Here is a 25,514-nt window from a genome sequence, read left to right on the forward strand (position 1 = left end):
TCTAGCCTACATGGCCACAGAGCTAGATGTTAGTGCTGAAGAACATTGCCCTGGGGATCTTGAAACAGAAAAAAAAAAAATCTGTATTTTCAAGGATAATGCATTTATCATTTTACTAGACTTACTATGTAGCTGGGTTCAGCTTGCTTTGTGGAGCAGGGATTGTGCTTTGTCTTATCACATCTCTGACTGTGGAGTGGATGGGCCTCACAGCAGCCAAGAACCTTCACCACAATCTCCTGAACAAGATCATCCTTGGGCCAATCAGGTACAGCAAAAGTGATTTTTCTGCTGCAAAATCAAAATAGCAAAGAATACCTACTATGTCCAGGGGTGTGTCACAGTCCTGCTCCAAAGAGACAGGTACTCTGTGTCATCTAGCACAATGGTCAAGCATATGACAGCATGCATTCAGTAACTACAATTACCATGCCCAGTGGAGGGGAAGATAGTAGGCATGACAATGTTCTTTTCTGTCCAATATCTGGAATAGCAACCAAGGACAGATGGACTTTGCAATTAATCTTTAACATTAAGAGAGCCAAAGTACGAAGGGAGGAAGAAACAAAGTTTTAGGAAAAAGGACTATAGGAGAGAAGACTTTAAAGTCTTGCATTCAAATAAGCATTCAAATAATGGGAAGACAGGTATTAGTCAGCATTGTGTATGTAATTTATGTTTAGTCAGCATGCTTGAAGACTTGCTGAATAGTAGTAGCACTTTGCTCAGATTGAGAACTTTCTCAGCCAGAATTGGACTTCCTTTCCACATAAATTTTTGCCTCTGCTTTGTTAAACAGGTTCTTCGATATGACTCCCTTGGGGTTAATTCTAAATCGCTTCTCTGCTGATACGAATATTATTGATCAGGTGAATCCATTGGTGCTTTCTATTCCAGTAGTCCTTGTGATAACCAGCTAATGGCAACATTTTGGAACACAAATATACTTTTAGTACACGGAGGGCTATAGAAATTGTCACTGAGATTCTGAACGGATGATATAGCAATCTCTGTATTTTGAAATTTCAGGCAAAATACCTTTAATAAGGATAATGAGTGTTGAGCTCAGGAAGACAGACGTATTGAGCAATGCACAGATGCTGGAAGACTACATGCCAAAACACAGACAACTGGCTTGAGTCGCAATTTAGCATTTTGTATCGTGGCAAGCCCCAGACCTTGCAAACTGATAAATCAATTGTCCCACATTTAGTACCTGTGAATTATTCAAATTAATACGTTGCCTCAGAATAATCCTGGCTAATTCCACTTCACTGCCATTTAAGCCTAGTATGTAAATGGCTGTGCTAGGTTTGTTTTGATACAAGTCATATCCTAATTAGGGCCATACTAAACCAGTTGTCTGTTTTTAGCCTATGCATGTATTTGCATGACAAAGTTTTATAAAGTATACTACGAATAGAGCAAGTCAAGAACTTGATTTGTTGAAACTTACACGTGTTTTGGAAACATCTTGGTTTCAGAGGACTTTCACTCTGGAGCAGGCGTGCCACATAAATTGATTTGAAGTCAGGGACCATAGGACTTCAATTGTCCCTAGCTCCAAGGTAGTCCTACTATTACCCCGGGCTGTGGAACCCTATGAATTATTTTGGAGTTAGGGAGCAAAGAGACTAGAAACCCTGGGTGCTCTAGCTGTAGCTGGTGCTGGATTCTGAGCTCTACTGCATGGGTCTTGGAAGTCCCAAGAACCTGGATATAAACTGAGGCTCTCAGGGCTCCTAGACTTTTTGCTTTGCAGCAAGGGACTCATGGTGTCAACCTGCCTGTGGCAACATGGGAAGCCCGCTGAAGTTGGAGATAGCCCAGGAAGACCCTGGGAATCAAGGGCAGCTGGTTTCATTTTCTTTTGAAAAAAAATAGACCAATAGTGCCTAATATAAATATTAGTACTGTCTCCCACTCCTGCCGGTAGAGGTGTCTGTCAGTGTGGGGAAAGGCACTACTGGTAGAAGGTTAAGCCACACAAATTCAAGCTAGATATTAGGCACAAGATTTTAAATAGTGAGATGCGGGTGATTAGCTACTGAGGGAAGAGTTAGAATCCCCATCCGTTGAAGACTGGTACCTTCAAGAAGATATGTTTCAGGAATGCACAAGTTACTGAAGTCAGTACAGGAGTTGTGATGTGAAATGTAATGACTTGTGATATAGAGTAGATAACACTAAATGATCTGAAGTGGTCTTTTGTCCTTAAACCATCTGGAACTATGAAAAGTAAAAGTGTACAACAGTAAACTGAGAGCAGTTGTCAGCAGAGGAGGTATTTCTAGTGCTTGTATTATTTTTGAGAACCAAAATGTTTGGATAAGATATTATTCTAAAAGCCAGATCTGTGGGCCCATGTCTGAGAATGGTAGCAGGGGGTCTTAAAAAGACATTGTATATAGAACAATAGGGGAAATATAGGGTGCTTCTAATATGGTTGATACCTCATGATGAATGTTTTCTTTCTTGTCTCTCAGTAAAGGGGAGTGACTGTCCATTTCTCTATGATCCTTGAAAATACTGAGCATTAGCCAAATCCCAATGACCCAGATTTTGACTTCTGCAACAGCCTCTGCATGCTGGCATTATGAATTCCTAGGAAAGAGAAACTCTATGTCCTGATTCCTGGTGGTGGAGGGGCATTGAAATGGCCATAGACCAGCCTCTCCCACTGTCTTGGGCACAATCGGTGCATGGTTGCCCAAATCCTGATGTCTAATATACATTTTCATTTTATTTTTGCAATAGCACATTCCCCCTACCCTGGAGTCTCTCACCCGGTCAACCTTACTTTGCCTTTCTGCCATTGGAATTATCTCCTATGCCACACCATGGTTCCTCGTTGCTCTTGTACCTCTTGGGATAGCCTTTTATTTCATCCAGAAATACTTCAGAGTCGCTTCCAAGTAGGTATTAGAAAGCTGTTATGGCTATTTCTTTTTAAAAAGCCCTGTACATAAAGATTGTGCTGGCATGTAAGGCCCGCTCTACATGGGCAAATAAGGCATTATTGGATCTAATATGTGATCCAAACAATTGAGCCCTTACCAGTTTTCCATGCCTGTTGTTGATGGTATTAAAGCAGTCCTTGAGGCAGTGTGGTCCAGTAAACAGACATTGCTTCCTGTCCTGACTGCCATTGACCTGTGTGACCTTGAAGCAGGTATAATTCTACTTCTCTTTCACCCTTCCTTTGCTTTGACTCTTCAGAGTGGTGACAATCACTCACGCCACATTTGTGAAATGCCCAATGGGTTTCTTATAAGTATTTACAATGGAAAGAGATAGCAGCCTTTGCTACAGAGAGGCTGCTGCCTCTCTTTGTGATAAAGCAGTCTCTTAAAAGATTCTAATTAATTGACATGAAATTCTCGACAGAGAATCACAAGCAAGTCAGTGTAACAATAATAGTGGCAATATCCTATATTATATTGTAGTATACAGAGATGTCTTTACTGTCCTTATCCCAAAAAGACAAAAACAAAGAATCAAGTGGAATCTATATAGCTGATGGAGGTGGGGGGTTGGGGAGTCTATAGTTTTCTATAAGGCAGCAAAGACTACACAATAGCCTGGATAGTGAGTGAATAGTGTGTGTGCCTGATTTTCCTACCTCTTCTACTGAGTGCTTTGTAGCAGTGGTGGAGATGTTAAACATATTATGTTCTTCTACATCTTGACTAATGAGCACAGGGGAAAACCAGCATTTTTTTTAGCTACAGGGAAAACAAATGCACCGGCGGCTAAGTGAAGGTTGTGGCTTGGTAACAGCTAGTGGCTGCTGGCTGTCATTGACCCATTCACAACTATGAAAATGACTCAGGGAAATTTCTTCACCTCTGTCGAGGCCAGTCTGCCTCTGCAGGTGCATTCACTGGCTATTGCAGGTGCAGATAGATGGGTATGCGCATAACTGTCTTTCTCCATGCACACTCTTGAAAATAGGGATAAGACCCTTTTATATATACTATGAACTCCTTTAAAATCCCTAGTCAGGCTTAAGGAGCCATCTGTTTTACTGTACATAAAAATGAATCAGAAAAGCTACAATTGCATCCATAAAAGTCATTCCTGTGAGTCAGGCTGGTAAGAAATTGCTTCATCCTATATTTGAACAGGAGTTGCTTGCAGCCCTGTCCTAGCATGTGATCTCCATTAATTTTCAGGAACAGAGATATTTATGGTATTTCCTCTAACACATTTCAACCCTTGGACTATTTTCCACCATACTCCCCTTCCCCCATATTATTTTAAACATACTGTCCAAAGTAGTCACAGTGGAGAATGCAGCTCTGCAAGCTCAACATTCACTTCTACACAGAGTAACAGAGTAACTGTTCAGAGGTGATCTTTCAAGATACACCAATACAATTTTTTATCTATTCTTTAATAAAATCCTAACCAGGGTCCTTTTACTTGAAAACTTGACTCACTGACAATAAGAAATGTCAGATTTTTGCCCTTACGTTCTACTGAAATACCTCACTCATCCCAACAGAATGGCAGTTTTGATGCTATAACAGTCTGTATTCATGTATAATTTCTCATGTTCCATATATAATATTAATTGCAAAATTGCAAGGCATTTCTAAAGGATGATTAGTTAATGGATATGGGTGCCTAGCCCTGTCTAATGTGCATGCCATGTTCATATCTGGATTAGTTTTTGGCTAGTATTCAGGGTCTGGGTTGAAGAGTGAATTGGATCTAGGACAAGAGTTTGGATTTGGAATCAATAACTTAAGAATCTCACGTTTTTCATGGAAATTAAACTCAAGGTGGCAGAAATCTTATGAGATCACCTGGTTTCCAGGATTTCTGTCATCTAGAAAGATGGAAATTTACTAATTCTTACATTTCTGCTAAACATTTGGCTGAATCCAAAGAAGGACTAGAAAACAAACCACTTTCATATTTTGAATTTACCTCAAGCCTGAACTGTAAAGATGGCATGGATTTCACCAGAATTCAAAAGGAAAGATGGGAGATTCCCATGTCAGCCCCTCTTTAATATAAACAGATCGTTCATAGTCCTGATGAAAAACACAGGTAATAAATAAGATACAATGACATCTCCATGAACTTTAGTGTTCAAATTATAATTGCTGCTTGGCCCTGACTTATTTTTGCCTCTTACACACTTATTTCTCTTGATCACAGGGACCTACAGGAACTTGATGACAGCACCCAGCTACCTTTACTCTGTCATTTCTCAGAAACAGCTGAAGGACTCACCACTATTAGAGCATTTAGGTTTGTAGACATGTACTTCCTGCTCAGGTTCTAAGCCCTCAAAACATCATCTAGAAAACACATCACATGAGGACAAGTTTGGGGGTGGAAATTGGGGGAGAAATGCATTCTTTTTTTAAGTAAGCAGCTTTTCTTGGCCAAATTGGTGTCTTATAGTAGGACCAGGTGGAACATGATAAAACTGAAGCAACTGAGGAGTAAATTAGAGTGACACTGCAGTGTTATTTAATGGTTGGAACAGGACTCCCCGTTCTGTTCTGGACTCAGTATGTGACTTTGAACTATTTGCTAGACTTCGTTGTGTTTTAAAACAGTTCAGAATAGGGGAGGGGGCAACATTTGCTTCATAAATCCAGAGGTCAACAATGTCTTCCAGCAAGGAACCAAAATGACCCAGCTCAGGTCTGAGAAGGGCAGGTACTAGGACTCTTCTGTCTCCCCAGCTTCTTCCTAATGCCTGGCTACAGTGTGGGAGGCACAGGCAGAGCATCCCCTCCACCAAAGGCCCTGGTGCTCACTGGGTATGTTTATATGTTTATTAATGCACTTTAAGTAATACAAATTAAATCTAGTATCTCCATTGTGAGGTACTAGAAAAATGTGCATTGGCCTATTTTAATGAGCATTAGCTAAAGAGCACTTTGTTGGGTACCTATACATGAAACAAGAGGGTGCTCTGATGCGCTGTGATTACATGTAATTACAGCATGTCAGAGCAGACTTGATTAATTGAGTATGCTGAAGCATGTTAATTACTGCACTACAGTGAGCCCTGTGTCTTGTGTATCAGTGTCCCTGTGCTCGTTTGAGTTTTAGATAAAGCACCCCCACCACCATTTTGAAGCGCAGAGATGCTGATACATGAGACTCTGGGTGATTTAATTAAAGTGGCTCTCAGAGCTGCTCTAATTAAAGCACCCCCCCCAGTCCCAGAGCATGTGTAAAAATGCCCTTAATGATGCTTAAATGTCCATTAAAATAGGCTAATATGCATTAAAGTACACATGTAGACATGCCCACAGTGGCACAGCAGGGGCCAAACCCTCCATGGCCCAAGGCCATCAAAGCCATGGCTCTGCAGGACAGATCCAAAGGCCCATGGGCTATGGGTTGCCAACCCCTTCTCTAGATGGTTAGACAGATTCTTAACAGCATCATCTAATTTGCTGTATCAAATCTGGTAGACTCTCTTTGAAATAAAGGTCACAACTTTTTAGTGTCTGGCACTTAAAACTTTTGAGGGCTTTAGTTTAAACAGCAGCATGTGACCAAAAATCATTATTGTTACTGTGGAACTCATTCCCTTTGGGACCTGATCCCTAGAATTCCTATTGCATGATGGTTCCTTTAAGTGATCAGACTATCTTCTTAGAAATCTTAGGTATCTGTTGGGCCTCCTTTGTCTGGGCATCTTCTAGCTATTAATGTATTTGACATCCCATGCAGGTAAACGAGCGTTTTATACTGATTTTGCACATGGAGATGTTAAGAAACAGAAACTAAGTAACTTGCCAGAATGAGTGTAATAGAGCGGTGAACTTAGACCCTAGTCTCCTGTGGCCTAGTAATTTATGGCATGTGTAGACAAAACGGGGGCCCTAAATTGAAGCAGTGGGTTTTTAAAAACAGCGCTTCAATTTAGGGTGAAGTAAACCACCATGTCATGTACATCCATGTCTTACCTGTCTCTGGGGGAAGGGGGAGAGGGGAGGGCGAGCTGTCAGTGGGTGGATAGGTCCCTGGGCTGCAGGAGGGTTGGTGCTTCCCTCCACAGCAGCAGTGGCCCCACCCCAGGAAGCACCCACCCGCAGGCACCCAGCTTGGGTGGTCCCGGGGGCCACCACAGCCACAGAGGGAAGGACCAGGTCCCTGTGCAGCTCATGCAGGAAGGCAGGCTCCAGGGGGAAAAAAAAAAAAGAATCAGGCTCGCCACTTTTTTTCTTTTACTTTGGTGGAGCCTGCCTTCCTGGGCTGCTGCCAGGCTGCCTGCACGGGCTGTCTGCACAGTCCCTGAGCCACACTGAGCCCAGTGCTTTGCTCCGTGGCTGTAGGGCAGCAAACTAAAAGTCCTTGGTGGTGTTTTAGTTTGTTGTACCCCAAAATCATTTAAGGCGCGTTACGCCACCAAATGTACCACAGCAGCTGGAATTAATGTGCAATTTGCCGCCAACTCATGTAAACACCAGCACCATTAAAGTGGTGCAAAAGCATTTAACCCACTTTAAAGTGTCATGCACACATGCCCCTCATTTTGTCTACACGCGCCCATAACTACTGAACTAACATTCTTCTCTTGAGAAGTTATGGATTTGCAAAACTTATTGACAGAGGTTGTTGTATTTATGATTGCTCTGTCTTAGCCCACTGTCTTTGCAGTTGGATTTACTGTGTCAGTGCCAGGGAAATGAGTCATGAAAGAAGAAAGAGCAGGAGCTGGATTAAATTATGGAGAAAAGATTGTCCATGTGACACCTCTCTTGTTTCCACATTACGCTTTTCCTGTGTCCATGTGACAAAAATTGCCATTAAGCTAGCTAAATCGCATCTGTGTATCCATGTTGTCAGCTGAACATACATGAAAACAGAGAAGGATACTGTTGGATTGGGTGATGGATAATGCTGTGTGCGATTAAGCCATAGAAACATTACATATACAGCCAGTTTGAGGAGCTGGATAATTTTAGCAGTCATTCCCATGTGCAAGGCATGGAGAGAGGGAGCCACTGGAGTTACCAATGGAAAATATAAAGTTTTAAAATTTTGTTTAAATGGTAACATCTTTCATGTAGATTCATGTGTATGTCATAGGTGCAAACACACTAAATAGACACTATAGAAGTTCACTGTAGGAGGACATCTCAAACCTTCCAAGGCATGTGAATTTTTTCTAACTTACTTTTTCATGTAGGGCTAAATGTTCCTTCTAAATGTTGACTTGAATAATAGGGTGTCAAAATACTGCAGAGTAGGTGGCTAAAACCACTTACTGCAAATGGATTGGTGCTCCCCCTCAGTCACAGTCCACTAGGCCGGCTGCCTAGTGGGTAGAGCTGGGCCTGGAGCTTGGGGTTGCAGTGGTAAGGGTCAGAAGCCACAAGTCAGGACCCAAACTGTCAAGCCAGAGTCAGAAACCTGGTTACCAAATCTGAAGGATAATTCACAGCACAAAGTCCAAGAGTAAGCCAAGCTAGGATCAGAAGTCAGAAAACAGGTCTGCAGGGAGAATCCAAAGGCTGAAATAAACACAGCTTTTCTTTGTATTAGCCCTCCCAAAGTCTGTCTGCTCTTCCTAGTTCTGTCTAGTCTCTATCTCTTGTTTATATGGCCATAAAGGAAAACAACAGAGAGTTTACAGTAATGTAAACCTCTCTTTCTGCAAAGATGAGCACTGGAGCATTGTGGACATTTTGAAAAATAACCAAGTTGCAGTGAGTTGTTGTGACAAGCAGTATCTTGAGCAAAGAGTTCAGATGGTGCTTGTAAAGCAACACTATGTAACCACAGCATTTAGAATAAAGAGGGTTTGAAAACACAACTGTGGTGGTGTTATTTACAAGATTATACTCACATTTGTAACAGTTAGTCATCTGTTGTGAAATAAGCAAGGATAGCAAGTGTCACGTCTCATATATTTCTGTTAAGTGTAAGCCAGATACCATGTCTGTGAAGAGGAAAATGGGAAAGAAATGCCATGTGTTTCAAGAGGAGTGGAAGCTTCCATCAGAGTTAACAAAGCAGTGGAGTGCCTGAAGCAGTGGGACACACAGGGGCAGTGGCAGTTTCTGGCTGCCACCATGCTGTTGGCATGATTATGTGGCTGCAGCAGCAGCCAGTATTTTTTGCCCCACCCCTTCTTAAGTCAGCACCCTACCTTAGTTACACTGTTGGCTCTCATTCATGAAAGGGAAAGGAAAAGTCACGTATTTGATTCACAACCAAGCAGAAGCTGTTTCCAAAAAAAAATAAACACCCCACAATGTCAATAGACATTGAGTCATGCTGTTGTCTCAAGTATGGCGAGTTTACTAGGAAGCTGTGTGAAGACAACGTGAGTGAATTGGAAGAGTAATTGAAAAAGCAACCTTCTATCTGTCACAAGCATGGCATGTAAGTGATGGAGTAATGAGAGATAGCAATGCACTCTCTCAAGAAATATCTGATCTTCAAAGTGGTATGCTGTGGGAGAGTTCTTGGAGAAATGTATATTGAAGGCTTCAGACGTGTGCCCCAAGAAGTGGCAAGCTTTTGAAAATTTCAGCTTCTTAAGAAATGCAGTAGCTGACAGAATCTGTGACTTATCTGATCATTTGCAGTCAACTGCAGAATAAGGTAAAGGCATTTGCTTATTCCATAGTAATTAATGAAAGCACAGATGCAAGTGTTATTGCATAGTTAATTGTGATCATTCAAGGTGTTGATGAAGATATGAAAGTGACAAAGAGTCTGCAGTCAGTGACACAACTGCAGAAAAGGACATTTTCAACAGCATGATCACAACTTTGGACAAATTAGGTCTAGACTGGAAAAGGTCACTGAGTATTGCAACAGATTGGGCTCATTCTGTGGTGGGAACAAAGGCAGGATTTGTGGTACAACACAAGAATAAAATACAGAATGTTTATCTCAGCCACGAGCTTTATGCTTTTCATTGTATTCTGCATCAGGAAGCTCCATGTCAAAACTCTAGGCATAGACATATTATGAATATTGTGGTAAAAACAGGTTGTAGCCATGTTTTTATGCCCGGTACACTGTTGATTGTAGCTGCATTGATCTAAGGATGTAGGCAGACAAGGTTCTTTGGGTAAATCTGATTCTTTTATTAGACCAACTAAAATAGTTGGAAAAAATCTTTGCAAGCCTTTGGGTACAAACACCCTTCTTTAGGCATAGGGAGGATCTGATGATGTTTGTGTGCTCTCCTGGGTAGAATACAAGCTTAAGCCAGTGCTTTCAAACATTGGCAGTTCAGCCAGATCTTGGAAGAAGGCAGCTGTCACCATGAGCTGTTACATTATGTTGAAGTGCACTGTTGGAGTCACAAAGCAGTCTTAAAGTACTTTTTTGAATTGCCGTTCATTTTATGCGCATTTATGGGTGAGAAAGAGAAACCTGTAGCTGAACTGCAAGATGAAGAATGGTTGCAGGATCTTGTCATCTTGGTGGACATAATGGGGCATCTCAGTACCCTAAACACAAGAATGCAGGGTCAGAACCAGGTTGTGACTGAGTTTTGACACTGTATGCTTTTGAAATGAAGCTGCCTCTGGAAGAAACAGTTCTCTCAGTGCAGTATAATACATTTCCTTGAAGTCATTGGTAAATGCTGGTGTGTTGAAGGTGATGAAGGCTTGTGGTAAAGATTGCTGATTTCAGGCATGAATTCCAGGACACGTTCTATGTTTTTGGTGATCATGAGGTGGAGTTCAGACTTTTCAGCATCTTACTCTGTCCCTAAGGAAGATGCCCCTCAGCAACTGCTAATGCAACTCAGTGATCTTCAGTATAATACTATGCTGAAGGATATGTTTTCAACAGTTTGATTCACAAATTTTCCAGTACCTGGGGAAAAAACTATCAAGCAATAAAGTCTTTCACGTCAAGGATATTATCCATGTTCACAAGCTTGTATTTTTGTGAATAAATCTCATTGATGGGCATCAATATGTCAAAACTCTGCCCTAGGCTCTGTGACAAGCAATTGAACACCATCCTGGAAGTGTCCTTGTCACGGTCCTTGGAACCAAACAAAAGGAACTGGTTGCAACTAAGAAATGATGTCTGGGAGCAGTAGTAGCAGTTCACATAATGTTAGTGCATACAAAAAGTTGGGATTTTTGTGTTGAATTTGTCTTAGGTTCTCTTCATTTTCTTTATAAGAGCTGTCGCAAATACTTTTTGAAAATAAATTAAATACAATACACTGAAAATAAATAATTGTTCATGCGTTTGGAAATCTGCTTGTACCCTGTTTTATCCATCAACAAATTTAGCTATTGATATAATTGCTAAATATAAAAAAAAGGATGTCACAGTGGAAACTGAGCTGCACAAAGAGTGCACAAAAACACAAAGACTGCATTAGAAATAACAAATTTTGACTAAGTTGGGCCCAAGCTGGGCCCAGGAAAGAACAGGAATGATTTACACAGGAATTATAAAGGTTCTAGTGTTTTGATGGCAGAAAAGATGTTCAGTATCGTGATTTGTAGTTCCGCACTAAGCTTCAATAATCACACTGATAGGGAACAGATTAAAATTTAGGACCAGAGTTGTAATGTATTGGCTGGTTCTTGAAAAATTGTGAGTGGTTTCTCCTGGCATTATCTTCAGTGGAAACAGAGTGATCTGCATCTTTTGGGAGGAGTTCAGAATCTTGCATGCGAGTCCTTTTACTTTAAAAAAAATAGAAGGCTGTGAATAGCATAAGGCAAGGGACAGGCCTTGAAAATGTGTGAGCATTGTATTGGAATGATAGTATCTGGTCACTTTAATTTTCTACATCTTTTGAAGATAATTAATGCCTTTCCAATTCATCTGTTTCTCCCTGTCATCCTACAGTTTACAATATTTTAAATGTTTTGTCAGCAAGCTAATGTTTACCGATTAATCTACTGCTCCTCTGCTGCTTTCTGGTTCATTATGTATTGGGATGAAATAACAAAATACTTCAAGTAGTTTAACAGTGAAGCCATGGTTAAATTAGACTGAGATTTTGGTGACCTTTCCTGTTTGTCATCTGACAGGATAAAGGTCTAGGAATGTTCAGATGATGAGCTGGATGTGGATGAAAAGGCACAAGATCGAGTGTGTCAGAGTTTCCATTTGGAAAACAGGAGATCTGCTGCCAAATATAAAGACACTAATAAACTGTTCACTTTATTTTCACCCTTTCTCACTCACTGCAATGAAAAGGGCTTTTTTGTCCACAGCATTTAGGAACTGTGTGGAGGATAACTAAGAAATGATGTAGGATGAATGGGAAACAGGGAAGGTCTGGCAAGATGAAGGTTACAGGCTTCACACTGCAAGGCCCTGAGCTTTTAAACACTGATCATTTTGAAATGGGAGGGCTTGCTTTGATAAAATATGCAGTAAACTATTGAATGAGTCTGGTTATTTCTTTAAGCAGTGATGGTTAGTAATTTATATACAAAGCAAGAAGTGACAGTGAGGATGAGAAGCTGAAGGACGCCAGATCCTAAACTGCTGTTATTAAGCACCTATAATGACCTTGAATTAATGGAGCTAGGCCAATTTACAGCAAGTTAGGATATGTCCTCAAAGTATAGCTGTGATGCTTATGTGATCTACTATCCTTCCACTGAATAATTTAACTTTTACTGAAAGGTAGTATTGAGGAAATCTGCAACTCAATGCAGAATGCAGAATTCTCAGTGCTAGAGAAATTTTCAGCAAGATTTTGGCTGACTGTGAAATCTTGCAGACAGACTCGCTAACCTAGTGAGGAAGGCAATAAACTAGGTTTGCCGAGGGATGGAGACCAAAGTCCTGAGGTAGGTGGGGAAGTGGGAGACCTGGAGGAAGAGCAAGCAGGAGGGGGCAATAGGAGAGGTGTTCGCATTCTTCCTGAGAAATCAGGGCAATCGACTAGTTACCTCAGGTGCCTGTACATGAATGTGCAGAGCCTGGGAAACAAGCAGGAAGAATAGGAATCCCTTGCACAGTCCAGAACTATGATGTGATTGGAATAACAGAGATTTGGTGGGATAGCTTGAATGGCTGGAGCACTGTCGTGGATGGGTACAAACTGTTCAGGAAAGATAGGCAGGGGATAAGAGGAGGAGGAGTTGCACTTTTGTACAAGAGCCATATGATTGCTTAGAGTTCCAGTATGAAACTGGAGAAAGGCCTGCTGAAAGTCTCTGGGTTAGGGTCAGAGGAGAGAAACAAGGGTGATGTTGTGATGGGTGTCTGCTATAGACCTCCAGACCAAGAGAAAGTGGTGGATAAGGCTTTCTTAATCACAAACCCTCGTTCACATGGGAGACTTCAGTCACCCTGACATCTGCTGGGAAGGCAATACAGGAGTGAAGAAAATCCAGGAAGGTTTTGGAGAGTGTTTGGGACAACTTCCTGGTGCAAGTGCTGGAGAGGCCAACTAGGGGCTGTGCTCTTCTTGACTTGCTGCTCACAAGCATGGAAGAATTGGTGGGGAATGTAGTAGTGGATGGCAACTTGGGCAGCAGTGACCATGAGATGATTGCGTTCAGGATCCTGAGGAAAGGAAAGATGAACAGCAGAAGAGATGGATCATGGACATAAGAAAAGCAGACTTTGACTCGCTCAGAGAACTCATGGCCAGGATTCCCTGTGAAGTCAGTCTGAAGTAGAGAAGAGTCCAGGAGAGCTAGCTGTACTGTCAAGAAGCTTTACTGAGAGTGCTGGAACAAACCATCCCAATGCACAAGAAGACTAGCAAGTATGGAAGAAGACCAGCTTGGTTTAGCAGGGAACTCTTCAGTAAACTAAATCACAAAAAGGAAGCTTATAAGAAGTGCAAACACAGTGCCCATATTTAAGAAAAGTAAAAGGAGGATCCAGGGAACTATAGACCTCACCTCAGTCCCTGGAAAAATCATGAAGCAGATCCTCAGAAAATCCATTTCTAAGCACTTGGAGGAGAAGAAGGTGATTAGGAACAGTCAGCATGGATTCACCAGGAGCAAGTCATGCCTGACTAACCTGATTGCCTTCTATGATGAGATGACTGGCTCTATGGCTGTGGGGAGATCAGTGGATGTGATATACTTAGTTTTTAGCAAGGCTTTTGATATGGTCTTACAGAACATTCTTGCCAAGAAGCTAAGGAAGTCCAGGCTGGATGAATGGACTATAAGGTGGACTGGCTGAAGCATCAGGCTAAGAAAGTAGTAATCAATGACTTGATGTCTAGTTGGCAGCAGGTATCAAGTGGAGTGCCCCAGGGGTTGGTCCTGGGGCCAATTTTGTTCAATGTCTTCATCAGTGACCCGGAAGATGTCACAGAGTGCATCCTCAGCATGTTTTCAGATGACCCCAAGCTGGGGAGAGTAGTAGATCCACTGGAGGGTAGGGCTAGGATGCAGAGGAACCTAGACAAATTGGAGGATTGGGCCAAAAAAAATCTCCTCGGGTTCAACAAGGACAAGTCCTGCACTTAGGATGGAATAACCCAATGCACCAGTATAGGCTGGGGGCTGATTGACTGGGCAGCAGTTCTGCAGAAAAGGACCTGGGGGTTACAGTGGACAATAAGCTGAATATGAGTTAGCAGTGTGCCCTTGTTGCGAAGAAGCCTAATGGCATACTGGGCTGGATCAATAAGAGTGTTGCCAGTAAGTCACGAGAGGTGATTATTCCCCTCTGTTCAGCACTGGTGAGGCCACTCTAGTACTGTGTTCAGTTTTGGGGCCCCCACTACAGAAAGGATGTGGACAAATTGGAGAGAGTCCAATGGAAGGCAACAAAAATAGTGAGGGGGCTGAGGAACATGACCTATGAGGAAAGACTGTGGGACTGGACTTATTTAGTCTAGAGAAGAAGAGACTGAGGGAAGATTTAATAGCAGCCTTCAACTACCTGAAGGGAGGTTTGAAAGAGGGTGGTGTTATACTCTTCTCAGTGGTAGCAGATGACAGAACAAGGAGCAATGGTCTGAAGTTGCAGCAAGGGAAGTTTAGGTTAGATATTAGGAAGAATTTTCTCACTAGGAGGATAGTAAAACACTGGAACAGGTTACCCAGAGAGGTGATGGAAGTTCCATTCTTAGAGGTTTTTAATGCCCGTGTCAACAGAACTTTGGCAGGGATGATCTAGTTGAGGATGGTCCTGCCTTGAGCTTGGGCTTGGACTAGATGATCTCCTGAAGTCTGTTCCAACACTAATTTTCTATGATTTTCTATGATTCTATGAAATCTCTGTTCTACTGTTGGCCTTTGTAGCTGTTGGCCTCTATCACATGACAAGCCCTTTGGAAGGAAGAGGGGAAGCAAGAATCTGTCTTTTCTTTTACTCATTCATCAGTATTTTTGGTTTCGTTTAGTTGGTGGGATAGTAATGGTCCTAAACCCAGCTTGAATGCATACTCTGACCCAGAAGTTAGTTAAAAATGATTACTGGTGAAACTGAGTGTAAATGTGGCTGCATCAAGCCAAAGACAACATGAAAAACAAAGTGGGGTTCTGAGGGCAAAAGATGCAATAACTGTAATAAGTAGGGGTGTGCAAAAAAGGCCGTATTCAATTTGGATTCAGATTCGGCCTGAATTGGAGGACAGTGATTCGATTAGTTGATTTGGATCACTGTCCTGATTCGATTCGGCTGAATCTGGCTCTGAAGATTCGACTGATTCGGAGAATCAGTGCTTCAGCCATAGACACAGCTTCAAATGTTTTTTCGACATACCTCAAGGTACCAGGCACAGTTCGTGAACACTGAGATGGTGGGATGGATGGAGTGTGCCACAGGACAATGGCGAGGCCCCCACGTGCTCGGCAGCAGACCCGGAAGTGGACCAGAAGAACTTCGCTGATAGGCCGCGGGTGCCCCGCCAGACTCAGGAGGCACCAGTTGCTGAGCCAGGGGGGAAGGGGGAAACCCCCACGCGCTCCCCTGTGGACCTGGAAGTGGACTGGAAGTGCTTTTGGTCCTCTTCCGGGTCTGCCACCGAGTGTGCTGGTGACCGCCCCGCACTCCTGTGGGACACTCCATCCACCCCAGCATCTCAGCATTCACGAACTGCCTGGTACCTTGTGGTATGTACAAAAAATATTCAAAGCTGTGTCTATGTCCGAATCATTGAATATCTCCAGATCAATTTGGAGGGTTCTGATTTGATTTGGAGACATTAAAGGATCTGATTTGATTCGGAGATTCAGCCGCTGAACCAGGCCGAATCTCCACCAAATCGAATCAGTGACCAAAGCTTTGCACAGCCCTAGTAACAAGCCATTGAGTTTTTAAAAACAAATGAACTTTTTGTGTGTGCTTGTTTTAATGTAAAATCTTTTCCCTGTGCAGGCATGAAGCCCGATTTAAACAACGTATGCTGGAACTAACAGACACAAACAACATTGCCTATTTATTTCTCTCAGCTGCCAATAGATGGCTGGAGGTCAGGACGGTACGTACAGTTTAGTTCTAGCCATGGTTTTGAAACCTTGGAAGCAAACAGAGACTTTGTTTGATGCAATGGAGGAGATAATAGTTGGAATTAATCTTACAATGAGATACAACAGTTTTATGTACACTGATCCTTAAAATAGCTCAGGATTATTTATATTAAAGCATCAGATTTTTCCAGCTTTCTTGGCTTTGTGTAAGAAAATACAAGACTCCTTCATCTTTTGTGTTGTGATGTCTGTGGTTCTAAAGAGAGTGTAAGAACATTTATATAACTTGTAGTAAGACTTTCTTCTACTACTGTGCAATGTCTGAGGCCCTGCCAAAGTGGAAACTATTTTGAAGGTGTTTAGGTGTTTTTACAAACTTCATAATAATTCTATTTCTGTCACCCATCATCTCCTGGGACCCAAAATACCTCACAAACAGTGAACTAAATCCTGTAGTCCTCACTCATAGCCTGAGTCTGTTAGTATATTCATCAAAGTCCATAGAGCTATTTGCAAAGTAAATTATGGCTCAGTGAGAAAAAGGTAGCAAAAATTGGACCTCTAAGTGGGGCACACAAGGAGCCTCTTCCCATATGGGTAGTCCATATAAAGATTAACATAATTATTGCCTTCTTATTCACCAGAAATACAAAAGGGGCCAGGGATTAAAAAGGGACATGTCTCTCCTTTTGTACCTAACACAGGATGGACCTAACCCATGAGTAATATCTCACTTACTTCATCTGAACGTCTGAGTCTCTAGGTGGCCTTGTGCCTTCTTATTCTCTAATAAGGCAGTGAGATTCTGCTCCCACTCTTCTGATGGGCATGATCTAGTTAGAAGTTAGAATCTCAGGACTCAATCCTATATGGTAGCAATGAACTGCAGCCCTGCTAATTTTGTACCCAAGACAAGGAAGACAAAGCTAGAAAATGATGCAACCCTTCAACAAGCTGTCATAAATTCTGTTAAAGCCTGCCTCATACTGGGAATGAATTTGATTAAAACACTTGGACCACTTCATTAAACTCTTTGGAATAATACCTTGTTGCTGAGAAATAGTTTATTTGGCTTTGTCTAATGGTACCTGGGTCCTCATATTGCACACAGCCATGTAGGAAACATGGTCTTGGGAGTGACTGTGCAGCTGTAATTCCAACAGCTTGTAGAGACCCACATACTCTGTCCATCTTTCATACAGCTAGTTATTGTGTTAAGCTATTAATATCTTCACAACAGCACTTCTAGAGACAGATTAATTTGGGAGCATTCATTGCAAATCTTAGCAGAAAAAGATCCTAAGATAAAAATTACCAAAGTGAAGAACAATCAGAATGAAAATGCTAGCTAAAATGCAGGGAGAAACGATAGAAGTCAGATGTGAATGACCTGATATTAATAAATATTTATGTACCTGATTTGTGGGTGTAGTTAGTCATTCCACATACAATCAATATTAAGCATTTCAAATGTTAAGTCTGTCCAGGTCCCCTGACACTTCTCACTTTTTAGTGTCTGCTAAAAGTTGACCTGGGTTCTTTTGCTTTTATTGGTAAAGAATTAGGACAGACATAATAGGAGAATGTGTCAGTTCTATATCATTTGTGTGCTGGAAAAGCTTTTTCAAAAAGGAAGTTTGTTTCTGTAACTTGTGGTTTCAAATATCTCAGTTTTTTTGGACTCAACTGAAGATACTTAAGTGGATCTGATTTTCCAAAGCCATTGATCATCCACCCTATGAATATCAAGCTTCTTTGAAATAACTTAACTTTGGCACTCAAAATAACTAGTCTCTTCTGGGAAAAAAAAATCCAGAACTTGATGATTAGCCTGTATAGAAATAAGTGTTGGTAAAAGCAAATACTGTTATCATATTATAAACTGTTTATTGTTGCTACTGGACTTTAATCCTATCAATTGTCAAGAATCTATCTTTCTTTCTTTTTAGGATTATCTGGGTGCCTGTATAGTTCTTACTGCAGCAGTTGCTTCCATCAAAGAAGGGCCAAAGTCTGGTTTTGTGGGGCTAGGTCTCCTTTATGCCCTAACGGTACGTACCATAGCAAACCTTAAAACTTTGAGACCAATATACTAGATTAAGGATGGTTTAAAAAAATACACCTCCACACCCCCCCACATACATACAGGCACATAAGCATGCACACGTGCGCAGTTATCTTCCAACTTTCATAATCTTGAAAGAAACAATCTTGCAAATAATGGATTCAGGCCAAAGTTGAGCAAGTTCAGGACAACTTGGACTTGCTTCAGGGTTTATGAGCCAATTAAAAATCCACAGAGATTCCCAGGCCCTGTGTGCTCCCAAGGAGAGAAAGAACATTATAAGTGCATACAAGGTTCTTCTGTGCAGTCAGCTTTTGCACAGACCAGTGCTACCAAAGCTATGTATAGTGAAACCTGGCTTAAATAACTATCCAACACACTACCCCAATAAGTGGCATAAGAAACCTGGCATTTACCTGAAGACTAAATAAAAGTATTTTCAGAATACTTGAGCTCACTGAAAAATTAGACATGACACATCCACATTTTGGGAAATCAGTCAAATGCCAAACCTTGTCTTCAACCCATTTTTAAATGCGAATCCAGATATTGGGCGACAGGTTTGGGTTTGGTATCTATGGGGCTGGAGAGTGGGTCAGCCACTGTGAAATGTAGTAGGAAAGATTTTTGCTTTGGGCTTGAGTGGAGTAAACGAGCCCTCGACTGTGGGAACTCTTCCTTCCCTATCTCTCAAATAGTTCAAGTTTACTGGCCACCACTGCACACTGCAGGGCCCATTTCTTACCCTTGCTTATGCAGGGATGAGTGATGGGTATGCTGGGTAGGAACAAGGTAAGACTGGCAAATTTTTGCTGTATTGATATTGTTGTGGGGTTATCATTTGACCCAGGCTGACTGATGGGTCTATTTACTACACTGTTTTAAAAATTTACTACAGTAGCATAGCAGAGAAGGAGCACTCTGTAGAGGAGAAAAATAACTGAGTAAATGGCTGGCATGGCAGAAAGCAGGCTAAAACATGCAGCTTATATGGCGTAGACAATAGGGAGTGTGACTGGAATGCTCCTCCATTGTGGGGAGGAGCAGGTACTGGTGCAGCACTAAGACTGGGCCTTATGCTAGCCAATATGAAGCAAGAGTAGGAGAATGCTCAACAGCACCCTGGCGAGCCTTAAATCATATTTGCAGTGCCGTACCAGCACAACAGGAGCCTGCCAGGGGCTTAGGGTCTGCTCCAATATGCTTTACCTTCACACTGGAATTCTTTTTACTAGTGCTGTTCAGTTAGCATAGAGTGGTAGTAGGCATCTGTCTTGCAAGAGAATAGAATTACGCCAGTGAACATAATCCTCGCTTGAAAGATAAAGCGAAGCTGGACTGACCTCTCTAGGGTGCAAAAGCCTGGAGACACTGATCTGCCAGTGTCCCTTTCTCAACCTTGCTGGTTTAATTCAAAGGAAAGGCAGGTGCCAGTAAGTTTGGAACCAGGCTGGCTGCAGGAAGTACTGGAGCAAGGGAGATCATCCATTTGTCTATCTATCGAAGCTCCGCTCCTAGACTGGCTGCTGACCATGTTTAAAGAGCCCAGTCTACCTTATCATGAAGCGGACTTCAGTTCCACAACTTCTTGGCAGCATTTCCTTCACTGGGGTAGGGCTAATACCCCTTTCTAAGGTCTGTTCTGCATGAAGCCATTGGCATCCTGGAGGTTAGCAGGTTATTTTACTGCTGCCCAACACTCCATGATAACAGTTGCAGGTAGTTCCATCTACTGTGAATTATGGTAGCTAAGGTTTAGCTATTTGGTACTTATGCTGTGAGTAAAAACGAAAGCGGAACAAATCAGCCATTAACTGAAGTTTGATCACTCAGTTGTGACTTCTCTCTGTCTGCCCTATTACATCTCTTGCAAAATTTTGGATGAGGTTTGACCAGTGATTGTTCCCCTCTTGATAGATTGTCAGTTATTTCTCTTTGGGGTCCCAAGCATAACAATGTTCAGATGTGGATGAAAGCAAAGTGCTTCTTTTGTTGCTCTTTCTGTAGTGATTGCGCAGCTGTGGATCAGATTTAAAGGAAGTGCAAAGCTCCTTGGATGCCATGGTTTTTTATCAAACGCCCCATCGTTATAATTACTAGGGGTGTGTGAAACGGGCCCTATTCGATTCAGATTCAGATTCGGCCCAAATAAGGGACAGTGATTCAATTCATTGATTTGGATCACTGTCCCTGATCAGATTCGGCTGAATCCAAATATGAAGATTCAATGCTGATTCAGGGAATCAGTGATTCGGGCATAAACACAGCTTTAAATGTTTTTCTATGTACCTCAAGATACCAGGCCGCGGCTCGTGAATGCTGCGCTGCCAAGGTGGATGGAGTACCCCACAGGAGCATGGGAGGGCTCCCCCCATGCTCAGTGACAAACCCAGAAGTGGACCAGAAGTATTTCTGGTCCACTTCCAGGTCTGCTGGGGAGCACACTGCCCCCCCCCCCCCCCGGCACCTCCCCAGCTTAGCAATTGGCTGCAGGGGGACCCCAGGTGCCCCCCCAGACTCAGGAGGCACCAGTCGCCAAGCTGATGTGGGCGCGTGGACCCACCTCCGCACGCTCCCCGGCAGACCCAGAAGTGGATCAGAAGTGCTTCTGGTCCACTTCCAGGTCTGTTGCCAAGTGCACTGGAAACCCCCCCGTGCTCTTGTGGGACGCTCCATCTGCCCACAATTGCAGCATTCACGAGCTGTCTGGTACCTTTAGGTATGTAGAAAAAACATTTAAAGGTCTGTCTATGTCCAAATGACTACACAGTCTGGTGGGTGGCGAATTGGCTAGTGACTACACAGTCCTGTGGGTGGCGAATTGGCTAGAGGGTTGCACCCAGAGAGTCATGGTGGATAGGTCGGTTTCGACCTGGAAGGGTGTGGGCAGTGGGGTCCCGCAGGGCTCAGTCCTGGGACCGATACTCTTTAATGTTTTCATCAGTGACTTGGACGAGGGAGTGAAATGTACTCTGTCCAAGTTTGCAGATGACACAAAGCTATGGGGAGAAGTGGACATGCCGGAGGGCAGGGAACAGCTGCAAGTAGACCTGGACAGGTTGGACAAGTGGTCAGAAAACAACAGAATGCAGTTCAACAAGGAGAAATGCAAAGTGTTGCACCTAGGAAGGAAAAATGTCCAGCACACCTACAGCCTAGGGAATGACCTGCTGGGTGGCATGGAAGTGGAAAGGGATCTTGGAGTCCTAGTGGACTCCAAGATGAACATGAGTCGGCAGTGTGATGAAGCCATCAGAAAAGCCAATGGCACTTTATCGTGCATCAGTAGATGCATGACGAATAGATCCAAGGAGGTGATACTTCCTCTCTATCGGGCGCTGGTCAGACCGCAGTTGGAGTACTGCGTGCAATTCTGGGCACCGCACGTCAAGAGGGACGCGGATAACCTGGAGAGGGTCCAGAGAAGGGCCAGTCGTATGATTAAGGGCCTGCAGACCAAGCCCTATGAGGACAGACTAGAGAACCTGGACCTTTTCAGCCTCCGCAAGAGAAGGTTGAGAGGTGACCTTGTGGCTGCCTATAAGTTCATCATGGGGGCACAGAAGGGAATTGGTGAGTTTTTATTCACCAAGGCACCCCCAGGGCTTACAAGAAATAATGGCCACAAGCTAGCAGAGAGCAGATTTGGATTGGACATTAGGAAGAACTTCTTCAGAGTTAGAGTGGCCAAGGTCTGGAACGGGCTCCCAAGGGAGGTGGTGCTCTCCCCTACCCTGAGGGTCTTCAAGAGGAGGTTAGATGAGCATCTAGCTGGGGTCATCTAGACCCAGCACTCTTTCCTGCCTATGCAGGGGGTCGGACTCGATGATCTATTGAGGTGCCTTCCGACCCTAACATCTATGAGTCTTTCCAAATCTCTCTGAATCGATTTGGAGGGTTCCAATTTGATTCAGAGAGATTTAAAGGTCTCCTGATTCGGTTTGGATTGGAGATTCAGCCACCGAATCGGGCCAAATCTCCGCTGAATCAAATCAGTGACCAAAACTTTGCACAGCCCTAATAATCGCCATTTGCAATTCCCCAGGCAATAGGTTTCTATGCAAGCACGAATCAGGGAAGCACACTGAGTTCATTAAATGGAAGTATTAGAAAGCAGGGCTGTGCAAAACGGCAGCGTTCCATTCCGACCAGTGTTTTGATGGAACAGCATTTCATTTCAAATTTTGTTTCAATTTGAAATAGCTGTTCCATTTTGTTCCGTCAAAACAGAATTGAAACAGCGAAACTGTTACGACGTTTCACCCATAGCATATAATAGACAAGGACAAAACAGCCAATAACTTTGTTACATCTTGCTTGATTTGGATGAAACTTGCAGGAATGGTAGCTCCTTCTGCGGGCATGAATCCTGCCAAGTTTTAAGGAGATAGGTGCAGGAGGCTCGGGGAAACTGCACCCCAACATTTTGAAAGCAAAACTTGTGTCACGTGTATATGTTAAGCCACAGTGGGGTCAAAACTGCAGGCATGCTAGCCTCTGCTAAGGCCACAAAGCCTGCCAAGTTTCAAGGAGATAGGTGCAGGGGCTTGGGGGAAACTGTACCTCAACCTGCGGACAAGCAAAACTCGTGACATGGGTGACATGGAGTGTGTTAAGGCGCAGCAGGGTGAAAGCTTCAGGCCTGCTAGCCCCTGCTGAGGCCACAAAGCCTGCCAGCTTTCAAGGAGATAGGTGCAGGGGCTTCTGGGGCCCTGCATTACGTACTGTCATTAGAATATATTTCAGTGCTCGGTGCACATTATTTACTCTAAAATCAGGCCAGTTTTCTAAGCACAGATTTAAATATGGATTTAGGAGCTGAACTTTAGGAAATTATTTTTAAAATTTGAGTATGTGTTCTTGGTTAAGAAAAAAATTACTGAAGTCACATTGTTTTACTAGATGACTGTTCATTACCTCATTTGGTATTGTTTTCTCACATCGGGCAGAATCACTGAAATTCTATAAACAGGAAAAACAAATATCAACTAGCAAATATCAAATGACCAATAATAAACATCTTTACTTGTGCCTAAATAAAAATATTAAGACAAATAGCAGCATCTCTATAACAAAAAACTAATTGTGTTAAAATATAAATGGAAGAAAAAAAGATTTTGATTATGGCAATATTGGATTGTAAGTCAGATTTTCAGAAATGTATCTGTGGGTATTTTACTTTATCATTGGCAGTAGAGCCATTTCAACCATCTGTTCCTGAAGCATTTGGAAATAATGGGACTACTGCATTTTTCAGATGAAAAGCTCATTATTTATTATAACCCTTCATTTTCTCTATTTCAGTTTCCAAACTTAGAATATCTTAGGAAGCAGCATTCATTATACCGCTATAGGTATAGAGATGAAATATGATCTAATGCATGGGTTTGGTTTATAAACAACTTTCAGAGAGTTACAGCCCTTTCCTTTGTTTATGGCCAGAAATTCATGGCATCTGGATCTTGAAATCTTTTTCTTTTACTACAAGGAGTAGTGGTACAGGAAACGTTGAGACAAGCCCTGGTCAAAAATTCTGGAAGAAATATTTTTCCATCAACAAAAAAAATCTTTGTAATAATGGGAAAATTTTTGAGACAATGTTTCTTTTTCATTTAAAATGTTTTACATTTTTCAGTTGCCAAAAATACACACACACACACGAACTTGATTTTTAGTTGAAAAACTAAACTAAAAATAATATTAATATTTTATTAATAATTCTAACAAGATAAACAAGTTCTTAGTTTAGACATTTTTTTCAAAGTAAAATGTATTAATTCTTAGTCAGCTATGGTTGAGAACCACTGGTGTAGTGATTAAAGTACAGCAATAGGTATCTGAGTTGTTTCTGGTTCTGCCTCTGACCTGTGACTTTCAACCTGTTAAAGACAACATTGTCCAAAAAAGCCCATTGAGTTTCATTGGTTTGGGGCACCCAATTTAAGAAACCTTGGGCACTGACAACTGGAAACCCAAAAATAGAAATTCCTGAAGGCAGCATCTACCTTGAACATGTTCAATTCCCTTTTATGCTTCCATTTCACAAAATGAGGGTACTAATAGAGAGCAGTAAATTTTTTAGGCATCATAGTTTGGGATAAAAGCAGGAGTAAAGAAATGGGGGCAACAGGCTGACTTTACAGATCTGCCACATTGATGGACAGGTTTTACATTGGTGGGACTACACTAAACTCAGTATGGTGAATCATGTCTAAAGTTTTTACTATTTATAGCTAAACTTTACTCAGAAGCTAATAAATAAACATACACAGGCTGTATGTGAAATGTTTTCTCCTTTTCATATTATGATGCAGATAACCAACTATTTGAACTGGGTTGTGAGAAATTTGGCTGATTTAGAGGTGCAAATGGGTGCAGTGAAGAAAGTGAACAGCTTCCTGAACATGGAGTCTGAGAACTACGATGGCACCTTGGGTATCATATTTTATTCTTTTTTATCTTCTGCAGGTACCAGAATGACAAAAAAAATCCCATTTTTTCTTTTGGGCATGTTGAACCAAAGGTCCTCATTTACATGGGTGCTCTCTGATTGATCTCAATGGGACTCCAGAGGCATAACTTGTAGCAGAGTTTGGGTCTCTGTTTTAGGTGGACCCATACTAGCCAACAGTAAAAAATTGCAGTGTCACAGGTATGACAAGTTGGTCACAAGACTGTTCCAGTTCCAAATAGGTTCTCAGCACAGCTGCTGGACAAGACAGTAAATGGAACCAACCTGACAAAATCTTCATGACAATATCGCAGGAGCGGGCAATTATTTTGGGCAGAGGGCCACTTACTGAGTTTTGGCAAGCCATCGAGGGCCGCATGACAGCAGCCCAGGGCAGATAAATATTAATTTTCTAAATTTTTTAGGGGGCCACGGGCTGGATAGAATGGCCTGGTGGGCTGCATCTGGCCCCCGGGCCACCTTTTGCCCACCCCTGCATATTGCAATGCAGCACCTGGTCAAGTATCCAGGCAGACCACTGTAATCTTCATTAGACACATATGCCCAGCTTTATTTTGATCTTACACTATGCTGTACACTAGTATGATACCATAAATAGACA

The 25,514-nt window shown here is 42.3% G+C and overlaps 1 protein-coding gene across 7 annotated transcripts in view; it reads left to right on the forward strand.

The window, feature by feature from the left end:
• Positions 1-25,514, forward strand: part of ABCC9 (ATP binding cassette subfamily C member 9) — a 130,581-nt gene that overhangs the window by 88,328 nt on the left and 16,739 nt on the right. For all 7 annotated transcript variants that reach the window (XM_059726592.1, XM_059726591.1, XM_059726590.1 and 4 more), the window contains 7 exons: positions 120-268; positions 800-869; positions 2,758-2,915; positions 5,170-5,262; positions 16,285-16,387; positions 18,326-18,427; positions 24,756-24,876. In XM_059726592.1, the coding sequence (XP_059582575.1) occupies positions 120-268; positions 800-869; positions 2,758-2,915; positions 5,170-5,262; positions 16,285-16,387; positions 18,326-18,427; positions 24,756-24,876 (796 nt within the window). The remainder of the gene's footprint in view (positions 1-119; positions 269-799; positions 870-2,757; positions 2,916-5,169; positions 5,263-16,284; positions 16,388-18,325; positions 18,428-24,755; positions 24,877-25,514) is intronic.

This window comes from Alligator mississippiensis, chromosome 4 (genome assembly GCF_030867095.1).
Source record: "Alligator mississippiensis isolate rAllMis1 chromosome 4, rAllMis1, whole genome shotgun sequence".
In the NCBI taxonomy this organism is placed as follows: domain Eukaryota; kingdom Metazoa; phylum Chordata; order Crocodylia; family Alligatoridae; genus Alligator; species Alligator mississippiensis.